At 48.5% G+C, this 19,269-nt stretch overlaps 1 protein-coding gene across 1 annotated transcript in view; it reads left to right on the plus strand.

Moving 5' to 3' along the window:
• PTH2R (parathyroid hormone 2 receptor) overlaps positions 1-19,269 on the plus strand; it is a 314,768-nt gene that overhangs the window by 241,490 nt on the left and 54,009 nt on the right. Inside the window, exon 10 of the mRNA XM_066577651.1 lies at positions 243-337. Within this exon, the coding sequence (XP_066433748.1) occupies positions 243-337 (95 nt within the window). The remainder of the gene's footprint in view (positions 1-242; positions 338-19,269) is intronic.

A 19,269-nucleotide genomic window follows, 5' to 3' on the forward strand; every position in this document is an offset into this window, starting at 1 on the left:
TGGCAATGGTCTTTTCATTAGGAAGCACAAATATGATACAGGCCTCCTACAGCCAGGAAACTTCCTTTCCCAGACGTGAGGAAATCCAAATATGTGATCCATAGAAAGAAGAGTTTGGAAGAATTGAAGCCGCTTAAGAAAAATCCACATGCCATTCAATCTTGTGTTGACCAACCATATACTATTGTTCTTGTTTTTAATTTTGACACAATTTGCTTTTTTTTCCAATTTCTGTTTTCCAGCTGAATTTCATTCTGTTCTTGAATACAGTGAGAGTCCTTGCAACAAAAATCTGGGAATCGCACGCAGTTGGTTATGATGCCAGGAAACAATACAGGTAAAAGACTTTCTTACATTGTCCTGACAGTGATACAAGGCGAATCCCCAGCGGATATCTTTATAATATCTTTATGCCTAAAGATATAAGATGTGATATACTAGTTTTATTACTGTTATGCTTGACAAGGAGACCTTCTATTAGTGTGTCCTCTGAAACGCGTTGCACCAATTATCCATTTTAGGTTTATGGGTCTATGATCAAAGTGGCTATGGATTAGGGGGGTGCGTTCCAGTTATGAGCTGCCCTTAGAAGTAAGTGTTTTTTCAGAGGCTAATGGGTCCCAACTCGATTATTGAATTCTAGCACAAGAGAATTAGCGTCCATATTTTATGTACAGAATCTAATTCTCTCACTTCCCGATGTCATAGAAACTTGAAATTTAGCAGAGCATTGATTGTGTCATAAATAGGAAAAGTTAATGGGTCCCAACTCTATTATTCAATTCTAGCGCAAAAGAATTAGTGTCCAAATTTTACGTACGTAATCTAATTCTCTCACTTCCCAATGTCATAGAAACTTGAAATTTGGCACAAGCATTGATTATGTTATAAATAGGAAAAGTTAATGGGTCCCAACTCGATTATTCAATTCTAAGCGCAAAAGAATTAGCGTCCAAATTTTATGTACGTAATCTAATTCTCTCACTTCCTGATGTCATAGAAACTTGAAATTTGGCACAAGCATAGATTATGTGACATTATGTCCAAAATAGGAAAAGTAAAGAGGTCCCAACTCGATTATTCAATTCTAGCACAAAAGAATTAGCGTCCAAATTTTATGTACGTAATCTAATTCTCTCACTTCCTGATGTCATAGAAACTTGAAATTTGGCACAAGCATAGATTATGTGACATTATGTCCAAAATAGGAAAAGTAAAGAGGTCCCAACTCGATTATTCAATTCTAGCACAAAAGAATTAGCGTCCAAATTTTACGTACATAGTCTAATTCTCTCACTTCCTGATGTCATTTTATATAAAGGAAACGTCGTATGGTTACCTCCAGGTGGTGTTTCTTGGGTAGCGCAAAGAACCCTGCAAAATGGTGAACATATTTTTTTCCTTGGTATCTCTAAAGTAACCACGACTTCATAAGATTTTCCGTGTAAACACCAGATAAACATGAGTACCAAATTAACTCGGGCGAAGCCGGGTATATCAGCTAGTGTGTATATATAGATGTATATGGTTATATATAGATCTGTATAGGGGTATATGCAGTTACACGTAGAGCTGTATACAGATACACATAGATCTGTATAGGGGATGTATCTGAAAAGGCTGGAGGTTTTTCAGAAAAGTGTCAGTTGAGGAGTAACACTGGTAAATGTAATGTTCTCCACATGGGCAAAGGAAATAGATGTCACCATTACACACTATATTACTACCATATGTAATGTAAATGACACCACACAGTGCTGAAGACCCCCAATATACAGTAGCCAAATAACAGCTGTATACAATTGGTTAATTTTTCTCATTCATTTATATATAGCATTAACAGATTCCACAGTGATATACAGAGATTGTCCCAATTCACTTCAGTTCCTGTCCACAAGAAGCTCACAAACTTCATAGCAAACCGAATAACCTATCAGTGTGGGAGGAAACCAGAGAATGCAGAAACTCCTGCAAACACTAGGAGAATATACAAAGTCCATGCAGACATTATCTTGGTCAGTGTTAAGATTTATAGGGGCTACAAGACTCGGGGGCAATCAGTGGGCTCTTCCTCAGCAACCACAGTAGATGAACCCATAAGGAACCCCTGAATACATGGGCCTGTACACAATTGTTTATAGACTTAGAGGGTTGTATCAGGAACGCAACCCCTGTTCATGAGCCTGCAGCATCCGAGGAGCAGGCCATGGCCTAGGAGACAGCGGGGTAGAGTTTGCACCTTGTCATAGTGGCTCTACCATCTCCCACCCCGAGGGTAACCAGTGACACGTCCATGGGCCAAGGGCATGTTAATAAATGGGAAACCCAGTATTGGATTACCTTAGTCTGTTATGTCACACCACCGTTTCTTCTGCCGTGAGGGAATTCCTGGATGGCAGAGTAAACTCACCCTCGCAAAGCCTCCGTGGGGGAATTCCTAGTTGTCGGAGAAAATCTACACACATGGGGTTCTTTAAGACACAGCCTCAGGATACGTACGGGCGACTGGTCACTTTACTTGAAGTAACTTGAGTACAACTTTGAAAAGCACGCCACAGGAAAACAGTGTAGATGTTACGGTATACTACCCTAGATACGCCAGTCCGGGTGTCCTAGATCTCACCCACAACCCCTGTCCCTGCCTACTGGCCTCCAATCCTGGCTAACCCCAGGCGGGCAACTGGGCGGCGGTCCCTACTCTGACTAGGGACCAAAAAAGGGACGCTGGCCTACCTGGATGGAGAGGGAAGAATACAGACAAGAAAGGCAGATGTAAATAACCAACAACACAATACTAAGCAGAACTGAGGCAGATGGAAAAACCTGGCAGATAATAGCAAAGTATAGCAGACAAGGTGAAAGAAGCAGGAGACCAACAGAGGCAGACTAGCTAGCACACTGAGGGAAACCAATAACTGGCAGTGATTGCAAGTCTCTGCCTGATCTTTAAACAAAAGCCTCCACCCAGGGGCGGAGAGAGGGAGACAGCCCACTCCCAACAGAACACAACGAAAAGGCAGCTCGTGCACGGCAGCTGCACTCACAGGCGCGCGCGCCACCAGCATCACGCTGCCCACGCCGCCCTGACACCTGTGCCCCCGGCAGCTGGACAACAAGCCGGGGAGGACGCGCCCCGACCGCAGGACCCCGCACACCGCCGCCCCGGGAGGACCAGCAACCGCTGCATGGTAACAGTAGAACATCAAAGTGGTGTGACAGGGAGGACACACGGGTGTACAGGAGAAACCACAGTCTTGTTATCTGTAGGTCCTGATCCAGCAACACGCTCTCTTCTCTCCAACACTCAACCGGTCAATACTCACATTTGATAAAAAAGGTTATCTGCATGGCTGTTCCTCACTCTCTCTCTCACTCCTAGCATGGGAAGGGTCTGTCTAGATCTCCTGGGTACAGCAGACCCAGGGCCGGCGGTAGACTCATATCTGCCTCTTTCATTCTGGTCCACACAGGCTGAAGGTGCCTGTTTGGTCGTCTTGCAGAACTCTTTTCCTCTCCCTTGCAAGCCCAGAACAGAACCACAACAACTCTTGCACACGCCTTACAATCACATATATAACACAAGGTCACGTGACAAACAAGCAGATACATTTTCCAGACAGTCAGCTTACATACCAGACCAGGGGCGTAACTAAAGGCTCAGGGGCCCTGATGCAAAAGGTGAGCAGGGCCCCCCCCCCCTCTATCTGTATCTGTACCCGTACCCATACCTAAACCATGCTGCACAGAGGCATAACTTAAAGCTTCAGGGCCTCAATGCAAAACCTGTAACAGGGCCCCCAACTATAATGCTTTATTCATAGTACTGGGCTCCCTATATGGAAAAGAAGAGGCCTTATGGGCCCCCTAAGGCTCCTGGGCCCAGGTGCAACCGCATCCCCTGCACCCTCTATAGTTACGCCCCTGTACCAGACACTTAAAGGGGTTGTCCCGCGAAACAAAGTTGGGGTATACACTTCTGTATGGCCATATTAATGCACTTTGTAATGTACATTGTGCATTAATTATGAGCCATACAGAAGTTATTCACTTACCTGCTCCGTTGCTAGCTTCCTCGTCTCCATGGTGCCGTCTAATTTTCAGCGTCTAATCGCCCGATTAGACGCGCTTGCGCAGTCCGGTCTTCTCCGTGTTGAATGGGGCTGCTCGTGCTGGAGAGCTGCTCCTCGTAGCTCCGCCCCATCACGTGTGCCAATTCCAGCCAATCAGGAGGCTGGAATCGGCAATGGACCGCACAGAAGACCTGCGGTCCACCGAGGGTGAAGATCCCGGCGGCCATCTTCGCAAGGTAAGTAAGAAGTCACCAGAGCGCGGGGATTCGGGTAAGTACTATCCGGGTTTTTTTTTCAACACATGCATCGGGTTTGTCTCACGCCGAACGGGGGAGGCTATTGAAAAAAAAAAAAAAACGTTTCGGCGCGGGACAACCCCTTTAACCCTTTCAGTGCTGCAGCTATGTGATACACATCATTCATGCAACACAGACACTGACATTACATAGACAAATACATGCATACAGTGATGGAGGGGCCCCATTGTACTGGGCCACTACAAGCCCCCCACCATGAATAGCCAGTCAGGTTTTGGGCTATCATGTATTTCTATGTATTAAGACTTGCTTATGGCCTGGGGCAGGTAACAAAGTAACATGCTAACATAGTGTGTTAAGCTGAAAATAAAATCATATGTCCATCCAGTTTACCTCCCAACATTGGAAGGAGAAAGGAAAATAAATAATGAGGTATAAACCAATTTTCCCCATTTAAGGGAAAAAAATTCCTTCCTGACTACAGTCTGGCAAACAGAATAATCCCTAATTCACCGACCCTTCTGACTAATTAGTGATTTAACATGTAATATTGTATCACTCAAGAAAGGCGTCCAGACCCCTCTTTTATCGTGTCGCCATCACCACATCCTCAGGAGAGAGTTCCATAGTCTCACTGCTTTTACAATAGAGAACCTCTTCTATGTTGTGTAGAAACCCTCTTTCTCTAGCGCAGGGGTGTCAAACTCATTTTCACTGAGGGTCACATCAGGCTTATGGTGGCCTTCAAAGGGCCGATTCTAATTGTAAGACTATATAGTAAAAGTGAACCCCATAGTGGCCCGATTGGTAATAGGGTCCCCCATAGTGGCCAGTGGCGCACACTAACATATTGTAGCAACACAGGGGTTAATGAGTACATCAATGGTAACTTTTACTTCTTGTTCAGTTTATTCAACATACGTTTGACATAACAGAAACGACTGGGCCTCCAGAATAAATAATAAAGATTGCAAAGTCCATCAATTTAATCCTCCAACAGTCCACAGGAGGAGCAATAAAGTCCACAACTCAGCTAAACAGCAATAAGTCCATTTACTTTACTGTAGTAGTCCAGAAGCGCAGCTTGTCTTTAGTGTTCAGGTCTCTCTAGACCTCTTGCTCACAGCCCTGGTCCCTCTCACTGGACCTGTCTCGGGCGCTCACAACCCTGGTCCCTCTCACTGGACCTGTCTCGGGCTCTCGCAGCCCTGGTCCCTCTCACTGGACCTGTCTCGGGCTCTCGCAGCCCTGGTCCCTCTCACTGGACCTGTCTCGGGCTCTCGCAGCCCTGGTCCCTCTCACTGGACCTGTCTCGGGCTCTCGCAGCCCTGGTCCCTCTCACTGGACCTGTCTCGGGCTCTCGCAGCCCTGGTCCCTCTCACTGGACCTGTCTCGGGCTCTCGCAGCCCTGGTCCCTCTCACTGGACCTGTCTCGGGCTCTCGCAGCCCTGGTCCCTCTCACTGGACCTGTCTCGGGCTCTCGCAGCCCAGGTCCCTCTCACTGGACCTGTCTCGGGCTCTCGCAGCCCAGGTCCCTCTCACTGGACCTGTCTCGGGCTCTCGCAGCCCAGGTCCCTCTCACTGGACCTGTCTCGGGCTCTCGCAGCCCTGGTCCCTCTCACTGGACCTGTCTCGGGCTCTCGCAGCCCTGGTCCCTCTCACTGGACCTGTCTCGGGCTCTCGCAGCCCTGGTCCCTCTCACTGGACCTGTCTCGGGCTCTCGCAGCCCTGGTCCCTCTCACTGGACCTGTCTCGGGCTCTCGCAGCCCAGGTCCCTCTCACTGGACCTGTCTCGGGCTCTCGCAGCCCTGGTCCCTCTCACTGGACCTGTCTCGGGCTCTCGCAGCCCAGGTCGCTCTCGCAGCCCAGGTCCCTCTCACTGGACCTGTCTCGGGCTCTCGCAGCCCTGGTCCCTCTCACTGGACCTGTCTCGGGCTCTCGCAGCCCAGGTCCCTCTCACTGGACCTGTCTCGGGCTCTCGCAGCCCAGGTCCCTCTCACTGGACCTGTCTCGGGCTCTCGCAGCCCAGGTCCCTCTCACTGGACCTGTCTCGGGCTCTCGCAGCCCTGGTCCCTCTCACTGGACCTGTCTCGGGCTCTCGCAGCCCTGGTCCCTCTCACTGGACCTGTCTCGGGCTCTCGCAGCCCTGGTCCCTCTCACTGGACCTGTCTCGGGCTCTCGCAGCCCTGGTCCCTCTCACTGGACCTGTCTCGGGCTCTCGCAGCCCTGGTCCCTCTCACTGGACCTGTCTCGGGCTCTCGCAGCCCTGGTCCCTCTCACTGGACCTGTCTCGGGCTCTCGCAGCCCAGGTCCCTCTCACTGGACCTGTCTCGGGCTCTCGCAGCCCTGGTCCCTCTCACTGGACCTGTCTCGGGCTCTCGCAGCCCTGGTCCCTCTCACTGGACCTGTCTCGGGCTCTCGCAGCCCAGGTCCCTCTCACTGGACCTGTCTCGGGCTTGCAGCCCACTTCACCACTGACTGTAGCAGGAGGGAACACCTTTATCCTACTTACTGACCACACCTGTGGATGTTTTCCCCTTGTCTCAGGCACCAGACCACCTGTTGCCCCCTCCAGGTCATTCTCTGTAGTGCACCTCTACATATTCCTCCCTCTTGATAAAGCCCATAGGCCATATCCCATTTTTCTTCTTTTGGCCCTCCAGGGTCAAAACTCCAGCCTTGGGGGTCTCTTTCTATTTTTACTTGTCTGACAAGTTCTTTCTTCTTGTCTTCACTCTGCTTATCACATCCTTGCAGATCTCTGTCAGACTGTGCCCTCACCACTTGCAAGTTCGCTTCCAAGTGCAACTTTGTATTCTCTGTGGCTTGTAACTCATCTTCAAGTTTCTCTATCTGAATCTTAATTTCTTCTTCTTTCTCTTCTAAGGCTTTAGTAGACTTTTCTAGTTGATGTACACTCTTCCCAACATCATCCTTGGAGCTAACTAAGTCCTCCACTTCAGTGCACAACGGCTTGTTAAGTTTTTCAAACTGAGCCTTTATTTTGAAGGTCTCTTCTAGCTCAAGAACCTTCTCTCTGTATTCTTCCAGTTGGCCTTGCTATAGATTACAGTCTCTAATTTACTTTTCAATTCATTCCGCTTTATAATTATTAATTTTTCCTCACCTTGTAACAGTTCTTTTTCTTCTCTTAGTACAGTGTTGTCATCGTTTAGAACCATTAGCATTCTTCGAAGTTCCTTTACCTCTGAATCTGACTTTTCCTTGGTAGTATTCAGTTCACCGATGAGTTGGTCTTTAGAGCCAGCATCCCTGTGAGAGGCTTCTACCACTTGGACAAACTGTTTCTTCACTTTCTGGGTTTGTTTTTTGAGGCCATTATTCTCTTGCTGCAGTTCTTCCAAGATTTCAGCTGCCACTTCTGAGACCTTCTCAGTTTCAGTAGCCTCACTTTGTAAACATAATTTGGCATTCTTTACTACTTGTAACTCTTTTTTCAGATTCTTTAACAAGATCATTTTTTCTCTTCTTTTCTGTCTGAACTGGGTTTTAGACATCTCTGGTCTCTGAACCTTCCTTTCAGCCACTTGACTATTTGATTTCCAGCATTTCATCTTCATGCACAACTTCTTTGAGAACTGTTGATGCTCTGCTCTTTCTTCTGACTCCACTTTCAGGGTTTCTTCTGCATGCTCAAGTTCACTGACATATCTCGCCTATCTGGCTTTCTCTTCAGTCAGCCCCTGTTCACACAGCTACTGTTTCTTCTCCAGTTTGGACACAAGGTCCTGTTGGTGACCTCTCTTCACAGTAACATCTTCTAACTCTCGCTGAAGACTTACTTTAACTTTCTCAAGTTTATCATAGGTGGCTGTTTTCTCTTCATGCTGTTGCCTTCTAGCTTCTAATTCCTCTTGTATTTCTCTTTTCTGCTCTTCCACAGAATCCAAGCACATGGCATTCTTCTCCAGTCTATATTCCAGATCCACCACCTCAGCCTGAAGTGTTGCAATCTGCTCTGATAGGTTTCTCTTAGCTTTTGCATCTTCCTCTACCTGCTTGAGGAACACATTTTTCTCATCTTGCCTTGTCTTCAGGTCTGCACTGAGATCAAGCCTCTGCTGTGTCTCTTCTTGCAGTAGCTTCTGGGACTCTTCACTCTGAGTTTCCAGCTCCACCTGCAGCCTGCTCACCTGCTCAGACAACACTGTCTGCACACTGTCACCTTCAGTTATTTTTATTTGTAGCTCTTGAAGCTGCATCTCTACTGTATTTCTCTTGCATTCAGACTCTTGCTTAGCCTGCAAAAGCACCTTCAGCTTATGGGTCAGCTCTGTACACTTGCTTTCCACAGCCTGTTTGACCTCTTCCAAGGTCTCCTGTTGCTGCACCTTCTTCTTTATTAATTGCTTCAGCAATTCCTCCATACTCATAGAGGCGGTCTGCATTTTCACTGCCGTTTTGAGCTGGGACATTCACCGCTTGTGCCAGCGCATCCTCCACCATATGTAACAACACAGGGGTTAATGAGTACACCAATGATATTTTTTACTTCTTGTTCAGTTTATTCAACATAAGTTTAGCATAGCAGAAACGAATGGGTCTCCAGAAAAATGATAAAGATTGCAAAGTCCATCAATTTAATCCTCCACCAGTCCACAGGAGGAGCAATTAAGTCCGCAACTCAGCTAAACAGCAATAAGTCCATTTACTTTCACAGACCTGTAGTAGTCCAGAAGTTCAGCTTGTCTTTAGTGTTCAGGTCTCTCTCCAGACCTCTTGCTTCCAGTCCAGGTCTCCCCCTGAATCTGTCTCGGGCTCTAACAGCCCAGGTCCTTCTCACTGGACCCGTCTCGGGCTCTCACAGCCTAGGTCCCTCTTACTGGACCTGTCTCAGGTTCTTACAGCCCAGGTCCCTCTCACTGGACCTGTCTCACGTTCTCACAGCCCAGGTCCCTCTCACTGGACCTGTCTCGGGCTTGCAGCCCACTTGACCACTGACTGTAGCAGGAGGAAACACCTTTAACCTACTTACTGACCCCACCTGTGGGTGTTTTCCCCTTGTCTCAGGCACCAGACTGCCTGTCACATATACGCACATGCACACTATTACTCTGGGTTCACAGGGGTCAGAATCCTAACGCAAAACTTGTGGTTTTGCCGCAGCGAAAACCCACGAGATTTCCGTTCGGAAAGCGCAGCTTAAAAACCCGCCGCACCTAGCCGCGGGTTTTGGAGCAGCTTTGCCGCATGATTTTCCGTTGCGGCCAGCTCTCCTATAGAGAGCAGCGCTGCCGCAATGGAAAAAATTGACGCCGCAGCGTCGACTAATGCCGGCTTTGCTGTGATGATTGGCCGTCCCGTGTGGACAAGATTTTTGACAATCTCGTCAACATGGCTGGCTAATCCTGGGATTAGAAACTGCAGGTGGATTTGCCACAGCGAAATTCCGCCCAGAATTTCTGCGGCAGATCCGCCCTGTGTGAACCCAGGCTTATACGTATATACACACAGACACACACTATTATACACATATATGCACAGACGCACACTATTATACGTATATACGCACAGATGCACTATTATGCACACAGACGCACACTATTATACGTATATACAGACAGACGCACACTATTAGGGTGTATTCGCACGGGCAACAGCAATATTGCTACTACAAAATGGCTGCGATAGTGCTGCGATGTACTCCCAATTTTGTAGCGTCAGTGATGCTATTTTCCTGTTAAAAATGCAGCATGCGTCGCTGCTACATGCGATTTTCTCACACGACAAAATCGCACGATTTTGTAGCAAGAAAGTTAATAGGACCTTGTAATGTTAAAATCGCAATGGCATCGCATAGCGCAATGTAGCAGACTACAAAACATCGCTCATGCGGATGAACCCATAGGAAAGCATGGGCTCTATATACATGCCATTTGTAGCACTGTCTCATCGCTACAAAACCGCCTGTGCAGATACAGCCTTAGGCCTCCTTCACACAGGCGCCACGGCATCGCCATGAGAAAATCGCAACAATGTCGTATCGCTGCACCGTGCAATATCGTTGTGTCTTCTCACGGCAATACCACGATTTTGTAGTGCTACAAAGTTTGGCAACTTTGTGGCATCACATGCGAGGATTTTTGGGCAGGGGGATGTCTTGAAATACAAGTCCTACCCTGAAAATAAGCTGTAGCTGAAGAAAAGAAAAAAAAAGTATACATCACCTTCTCCCACGCTGTCCAGGGCGCCACCGCAACTTCTCCCCGGGTCCTGGCACTTTTTCTCTTCTTTATCTTCTGTCCAGGAATTCAAAAATCCCCGCCTACTGGAAGCGCTGGCTATGATTGGCTGACGCTTAGCCAATCACAGCCAGTGCTCGATGAATGGCTGTGATTGGTTCCATGTGTGCTCTAGAGGTAGAGAGCACCCCCTTGTACTGAACCCTGATATATCTATACATATGTAGTATGCGAACTGCACAGGTGTCTGGAGTGAAGCAGGTAGTCACTTACCTTGTCACGGGGCAGTGACACACCTGGGCCAGTAGGTCCGCAGGAGCAGGGCTCAAAGGATCCCTCTGAGGAGTGGGGTTGGTAATATAAAATAAAGTCACTTGTGACACCAGCACCTTTGTTAGTGTGAATGAAATAAAGACGTGATAGCAAATTCAAAGGTGCAAATATGTACTATGTTCTTGTGTTCAGGAGGTAGATCTTCTTCACAGCAATTACAGAGGAGTATAAGCCATGGCAGTAAGACTTGTACTGGTATATATGTAGCATTTAGCAATACAGGGGCGAAGAGATTAAAGTAGCTACGTTATCTGCAGCTGCAGTGGACTAAAACTGACTAAATAGAAATGATAAAATACTGCTAAAATGACTGATCAGAAAGAGAAGGATCCCTGAAAGATTTCACTGTGCAAACATAGAAGCGCACGATGGCCGCTGACACTGAGTGTAATAACTAATCCCAAGATGGCGGCCAGTAGTGATCTGATCTGGCTTCCAGTGAGGAGCTGTTCCCTTCTGCGAAGACTAAGAATGACTCGAGAAACGTTAGATGCTTTTCTGAGATAAAATATTAGGGGAACTACCTCTGCTTGCTTTTATCTTACTTCTACCAAGTAGACTGAATATAAACTTGAAGTTTACAGAGGTGATTTATTAAGTTCAGGTCAGTCACTCACGTATCCAGGTGCCAGGCATGCTCGGGAGTATCATACATCAGGCCTGTATACAGGTGCCAGGCATACACCAGACTATCATACATCAGGCCTGTATGCAGGGGCCAGGCATGCACCGGACTATCATACATCAGGCCTGTATACAGGTGCCAGGCATACACCAGACTATCATACATCAGGCCTGTATACAGGTGCCAGGCATGCTCGGGAGTATCATACATCAGGCCTGTATACAGGTGCCAGGCATACACCAGACTATCATACATCAGGCCTGTATGCAGGGGCCAGGCATGCACCGGACTATCATACATCAGGCCTGTATACAGGTGCCAGGCATGCACCGGAGTATCATACATCAGGCCTGTATACAGGTGCCAGGCATGCACCGGACCATCATACATCAGGCCCGTATACAGGTGCCAGGCATGCTCCGGACTATCATACATCAGGCCTGTATACAGGTGCCAGGCATGCTCCGGACTATCATATATCAGGCCTGTATCCAGGTGCCAGGCATGCACCGCCCCATCATATATCAGGCCTGTATCCAGGTGCCAGGCATGCTCCGGACTATCATACATCAGGCCTGTATACAGGTGCCAGGCAGGCATCAGACTATCATACATCAGGCCCGTATACAGATGCCAGGCATGCACCGGACTATCATACATCAGACCTGTATACAGATGCCAGGCATGCACCGGACTATCATACATCAGGCCCGTATACAGGTGCCAGGCATGCACCGGACTATCATACATCAGGCCTGTATACAGGTGCCAGGCATGCACCGGACTATCATACATCAGGCCCGTATACAGGTGCCAGGCATGCACCGGACTATCATACATCAGGCCTGTATACAGGTGCCAGGCATGCACCGGACTATCATACATCAGGCCCGTATACAGATGCCAGGCATGCACCGGACCATCATACATTAGGCCTGTATACAGGTGCCAGGCATGCACCAGACTATCATACATCAGGCCCGTATACAGATGCCAGGCATGCACCGGACCATCATACATTAGGCCTGTATACAGATGCCAGACATGCACCGGACTATCATACATCAGGCCTGTATACAGGTGCCAGGCATGCACCGGACTATCATACATCAGGCCCGTATACAGATGCCAGGCATGCACCAGACTATCATACATCAGGCCTGTATACAGGTGCCAGGCATCCACCGGACTATCATACATCAGGCCTGTATACAGATGCCAGGCATGCACCAGACCATCATACATCAGGCCTGTATACAGGTGCCAGGCATGCACCGGACTATCATACATCAGGCCCGTATACAGGTGCAGGCATGTACCGGACTATCATACATCAGGCCCGTATACAGGTGCAGGCATGTACCGGACTATCATACATCAGGCCTGTATACAGGTGCCAGGCATCCACCGGACTATCATACATAAGGCCTATATACAGGTGCCAGGCATGCACCGGACCATCATACATCAGGCCCGTATACAGATGCCAGGCATGCACCGGACTATCATACATCAGGCCCGTATACAGATGCCAGGCATGCACGCTTCACTCTCCCAGGCACCCGGTAGCTTCTGATCGCACCTGCATCGGAGCACAAGCACCGGCATCCAGTCAGGATGGCGTCTTCTCACAAAAGCTCCTGCGCGCCTCCGGTCCATGGCTCATCTAACTGCCCGTGTCACCACCGTGCGCTCTAGCTCCTCCCCCTAGCCGACTCAGCCACACAGAAACCTGTATGCACTGGTCACCTGGCAACCAATCGGCAAATCTAAACGCAGTGCTGCCGGGCAGATTCTACATTACAGATATAGCGATGCTTTACGCAAAGCACAGTCGCAGCAACAGAATATAACATGGCTAATTGCCTGTGCTCCCTGCAGCGCCACGCTGCCGGGCATACACATAGTTGTTAGAGCGCCCCCTTGTTACAGTCCTGGGTATAAGTATATGATGGGAGAGATCTCTGTACTGACCCCTGATATATCTATACATAGTTATTAGAGCGCCCCCTTGTTACAGTCCTGGGTATAAATAGATGATGGGAGAGATCTCTGTACGGACCCGATATATCTATACATAGTTATTAGAGCGCCCCCTTGTTATAGTCCTGGGTATAAGTATATGATGGGAGAGATCTCTGTACTGACCCCTGATATATCTATACATAGTTATTAGAGCGCCCCCTTGTTACAGTCCTGGGTATAAATAGATGATGGGAGAGATCTCTGTACTGACCCCTGATATATCTGTACATAGTTATTAGGGCGCCTCCTTGTTACAGTCCTGGGTATAATAGATGATGGGAGAGATCTCTGGACTGACCCCTGATATATTATACATAGTTATTAGAGCGCCCCCTTGTTATAGTCCTGGGTATAATAGATGATGGAGAGATCTCTGGACTGACCCCTGATATATCTATACATAGTTATTAGAGCGCCCCCTTGTTACAGTCCGGGGTATAATAGATGATGGGAGAGATCTCTGTACAGACCCCTGATATATCTGTACATAGTTATTAGAGAGCCCCCTTGTTATAGTCCTGGGTATAATAGATGATGGGAGAGATTTCTGTACTGACCCCTGATATATCTATACATAGTTATTAGAGCGCCCCCTTGTTATAGTCCTGGGTATAATAGATGATGCCAGAGATCTCTGTACTGACACCTAATATATCTGTACATAGTTATTAGGGCGCCAATCAGCCGTCTTTTTTTCAAAACTAAATAACCCTCTCTGAGTATTGTAGTCCATCCATTCCATTCATTACTATAGTTGCCGGCTTTGTACCTGCTCAGGCTCTGATATGTCCTTGAGTACACAATACTACTTTGTAGGTCCTTGCCCTAAGCTTACATCTTTCTGAAATCATTTTAAGGACCTTCCACCTACCTCTAACTTTGACATTTGTGCCAATGTGTACCATGACCGCTGGATCCTTACCAGCCCCTCCCAGTAATCTGTCAACCTGATCTGGGATGTGTCTAACTCGAGTGCCAGGAAGACAACACACCGTTTGGCAATCCTAGTCTTTGTGGCAGATTGTTCATCTGTCCCTATAATAATTGAGTCCCCCACCATTATGACTAGAGATGGGCGAGTAGTGCCTTAGACGAGTATCTGCCCGCTCGTCTCTAAAGATTCAGCTGCCAGCGGCAGGGGAGAGCGGAGAGGAACGGAGGGGAGATCCCTCTCTCCATCTCCATTCCCCCCCCCCCCCCCGCTCCAACCTGCTCACCGCCGCAACTCACCTGTCACCCGTGTCGGCAGCCGAATCTTTAGAGATGAGTGGACAGATACTCGACTAAGGCACTACTCGCTTGAGTAGTTAGCCTTAGTGAGTATGCTCGCTCATCTCTAATTATGACCTGTCTAACCCGCCTTGCTCTCCTATTCCCCTTCTTACTGGAGCAGACATCCCCCTGGTGGTCAGTGGCCATGTCGTGCTGCAGCGGTGCTAATCCTCTAATGATACCCCGTCATCTGCCAACTTTGCAAACCTGTTGGGGTGTGCCAGTTCAGGACTAACCTCCCTGGATCTCTTCCCCCTACCCCTAATCCTGTCACCCAGCTAGCAGCCTACTCATCCTGCTCTCCCATACTACCATCCACCCCCACATCTACCCCAACGATATGCTCAGTGAGCAGCAAACTCCTTTCCATCGTGTCAGTGGATTTTAGTGTTGCCAAACGCTCATTTAGATCCAAGATTTGAGCTTCAAAATGTGCAACACGCTCACATCCCGTACAGCAGTATTCAGCCAGCTGTTCAAGGACTGCATACATGGCACAAGATGTACACTGGACAGCTGTTAAGTTGTGCAGCTGGGCTCTGTGGTCCTATAGGTTTCCATGAGCACACCTTTACAGGTAGGGGTTAACTGAGCTTGCTGGCTGTGGTATTCTCCACCAGCCAATCCCCCTGGTCTGCAGCAGATAAATACCAGCTTCTCTTGCCAGAGAATGTTGGTCATTTTATCATGTATATTCACTCTTTGTTACTGCCACAATGAGCTTGGTTATATACATGTCTAGTCTGTAGTGTCTCTCATCTTCCCTGAGAATGGTCTGGACACTTGTAGTCCTTGTCTGCATTTCATGCAGACCCCCTTTCCCCCTCCCCTTTACAGGTGCGGCCTCCAGACGTCTGATGTCTAGTGTGTTTTTAGATGGGTGATGCCCGACACTGCTCCCTATATGTCAGTTTGGTGTCTGACTCTTTCCCCTTGGTGTGAGGACACTTATGCTTGCAATGGTTTATCTGTATGCACGTAAGCTCTCAGTTTCTCTTGCACCCTAGGGTTTTGCTTTTATGCATGATGTGTGGTTTGTGTCTATGCAGGTGGCCAGATGTGTGTGTGAACAGTGTTGTGTTCATCGGATCTGTGCAGGTGCCAGACAAGGTGTATGAACAGTCCTATTCTATCTTGTGTGCAAGTCCCTGGGGTGTTGGTGGGAACAGCAACATGTTCAGTGTCTGTGTAGGTTTCCAGATATCAAGTGTGAGCAGTCTTGTTCTGTGAGTTGGTGTGAGCTGCGCCCTGTCCTGCTGTGGATCATTTGCCATCCAGGGATAGGTAGGTCCCTAGATTACAGTGTATGGTCATCCTTATCGGGACGATCGCCCTGCTTGTAGGCAGTTTTCTCTTGGTGGTTGTCCTATTAGTGTAGGGTTATTTTTGTGCATGAGACCAGTTCACAGTCCTATCTTGGTGTTCAGTATGCAATTTGTGTGTGCCTATGGCAATTGTGTGAATGCCGTCGTGCATCCGTGCTGAGTAGAGATGAGCGAGCACCAAAATGCTCGGGTGCTCGTTACTCGAGTCGAACTTTCCGCGATGCTCGAGAGTTCGTTTCGAATAACGAACCCCATTGAAGTCAATGGGCGACCCGAGCATTTTTGTATATCGCCGATGTCGCTAAGGTTTTCATTTGTGAAAATCTGGGCAATTCAAGAAAGTGATGGGAACGACACAGAAACGGATAGGGCAGGCGAGGGGCTACATGTTGGGCTGCATCTCAAGTTCCCAGGTCCCACTATTAAGCCACAATAGCGGCAAGAGTGGGACCCCCCTCCCCCCGCAACAATTTTTACTTCTGAAAAACCCTCATTAGCAAGGCATACCTTAGCTAAGCACCACACTACCCCCAACAAAGCACAATCACTGCCTGCATGACACTCCGCTGCCACTTCTCCTGGGTAACATGCTGCCCAACCCACCCGCATGACCCAGTGTCCACAGCGCACACCAAAGTGTCCCTGCCCAGCCTTCAGCTGCCCTCATCCCACACGCTGGCCTCATAGCCACACCACCCTCATGTCTATTTATAAGTACGTCTGCCATGAGGAGGAACCGGAGGCACACACTGCAGAGGGCTGGCAGGGCCAGGCAGAGACCCTCTTTAAAAGGGGTGGGGCGATAGCCCACAATGCTGTACAGAAGCAATGAGAAATCCAATCCTGTGCCACCTCCATCAGGAGCTGCACATGTGGGCATAGCAATGGGGAACCCATGTGCCACACAGTATTCATTCTGTCAAGGTGTCGCATAGCTCAATCGACACTGCAAGGGGAAAGCCATCTGCGCTCTGCCCCCTACTCAAGTCAGTCAGTGTCTTTGTGCCAGACAGGTCAAACACCACGATGGGAGCTAAGTTTGCACCAACAGCATAGGTGGGTCCTAGGAAACCCAAGACATGAATCAAAAATTGATCTGACCGGCCAAACATGGCAGACTTGCACCGCACCCACGACATAGGCCTCGGCCCACACCTTCAGCATTCCTAGGCAGGAAGCGGACTTTCACTGTACCCAGGACATAGGCCTCTGCACAAACCCTCAGCAATCGCGGGCCTACAGCGGACTCCTATGCTAGCGTAGCTGTGCACATCTCATTAGCGCTGTATTGCTCCTGTAGTTTGTCCCAATGCAGTGCCCCGGATAGTAGAGCTAACGTCAGATTAAATACAGGTGGGCTTCGGCCCACACTGCATGCCCCAGTCAGACCGGGGTTTTTTATAAATATTCACAGGCAGGTACAACTCCGCAATGGGACTTCCGTGTGCACCCACGGCATGGGTGGCTCCCTGGAACCCACCGGCGGTACATAAACAAATCCCATTGCAGTGCCCAGCACAGCTGAGGTAACGTCAGATTAAATGCAGGTGGGCTTCGGCCCACACTGCATGCCCCAGTCTGACTGGGGTTCTTTATAAGTAGACACATGCAGTTACAACTCCGTGTGGACCGACAGCATGGGTGGGTCCCAGGAAGCCACCGGCAGTACATAGATAAATCCCATTGCATTGCCCAGCACAGCTGAGGTAACGTCAGATTAAATGCAGGTGGGCTTCGGCCCACACTGCATGCTCCAGTCTGACCGGGGTTTTTAATACATAGACACTGGCAGGTACAAATCCCTAATGTGAAGTCCCTGTGGACCCACAGCATGGGTGGCTCCCTGGAACCCATCGGCGGTACATAAATGTATCCCATTGCAGAGCCCTGATCAGCAGAGCAAAGATCACATACAATACAGGTGGGCTTCGGCCCACAGTGCATGCCCCAGTCAGACTGGTAATATGTACATTAACAGTAACCGTGTTGGTGGGAAATGGCCTCGCCACCATCATGTCTTTGGGAAGCCTCCGTTTCCACACCACAGTAACATAGCATTAGCAGCAGTATAGTCAGAGCCCAGAATTAGTAACATTTTAGCGGTAGCATTAGGGACAGGCCCCAGTAACATATCACTAGCAGCAGTATAGGGGGAGCACAGTATTGGTTCCATTTCAGTAGTAGTTGCAGTCTAGACAGGCCCCAGTAACATATCACTAGCAGTAGTATAGGGGGAGCACAGTACTAGTTCCATTTCAGTAGTAGTAGCAGTCTAGACAGGCCCCAGTAACATATCACTAGCAGCAGTATAGGGGGAGCACAGTATTAGTTCCATTTCAGTAGTAGTAGCAGTCTAGACAGGCCCCATTAACATATCACTAGCAGCAGTATAGGGGGAGCACAGTCTTAGTTCCATTTCAGTAATAGTAGCAGTCAAGACAGGCCCCAGTAACAATTCCGAAGCAGCAGTATAGGGGGAGCACAGTATTAGTTCCATTTCAGTAGTAGTAGCAGCCAAGACAGGCCACAGTAACATTTCCGTTGCAGCAGTTTAGAGAGATAACAGTCTCTTTCACATTTCAGTAGTTGCAGTATAGACAAGGCCCCAGTTACATTTATGTAGCAAAAGTGTAGGCCAACCCCACACACCTTGCTGTAGCATGAGTGCAGGTGAAGCCCAAAAAAATTACTAGGATTACACTGTAGGTGAGGGCCCAAAAAAATTGATGTACCAACAGTACTAATGTACCTCAGAAAAATTGCCCATGCCCAACCAAGAGGGCAGGTGAAACCCATTAATTGCTTTGGTTACTGTGGCTTAATTTGTAACTAGGCCTGGGGGCAGCCCAGTTAAAATAAAAATTGGTTCAGGTGCAAGTTTCAACGCTTTAATGAGAATTGAAACGTATTAACATTGTTTACAAAAGTAATATGACTGAGCCTTGTGGGCCTAAGAAAAATTGCCCATTCGGCGTGATTACGTGAGGTTTTTAGGAGGAGGAGCAGGAGGAGGAGGAGGAATATTATACACAGATTGATGAAGCTAAAAGGTCCCCGTTTGTTATGGTGATAGAGAACGATGCTTCCATCCGCGGGTGCAGCCTACGTATTGTTTAGGTACCGCTGCTGTCCGCTGGTGGAGAAGAGAAGTCTGGGGAA

The sequence above is a fragment of the Eleutherodactylus coqui genome, chromosome 8 (assembly GCF_035609145.1).
Source record: "Eleutherodactylus coqui strain aEleCoq1 chromosome 8, aEleCoq1.hap1, whole genome shotgun sequence".
NCBI lineage: Eukaryota > Metazoa > Chordata > Amphibia > Anura > Eleutherodactylidae > Eleutherodactylus > Eleutherodactylus coqui.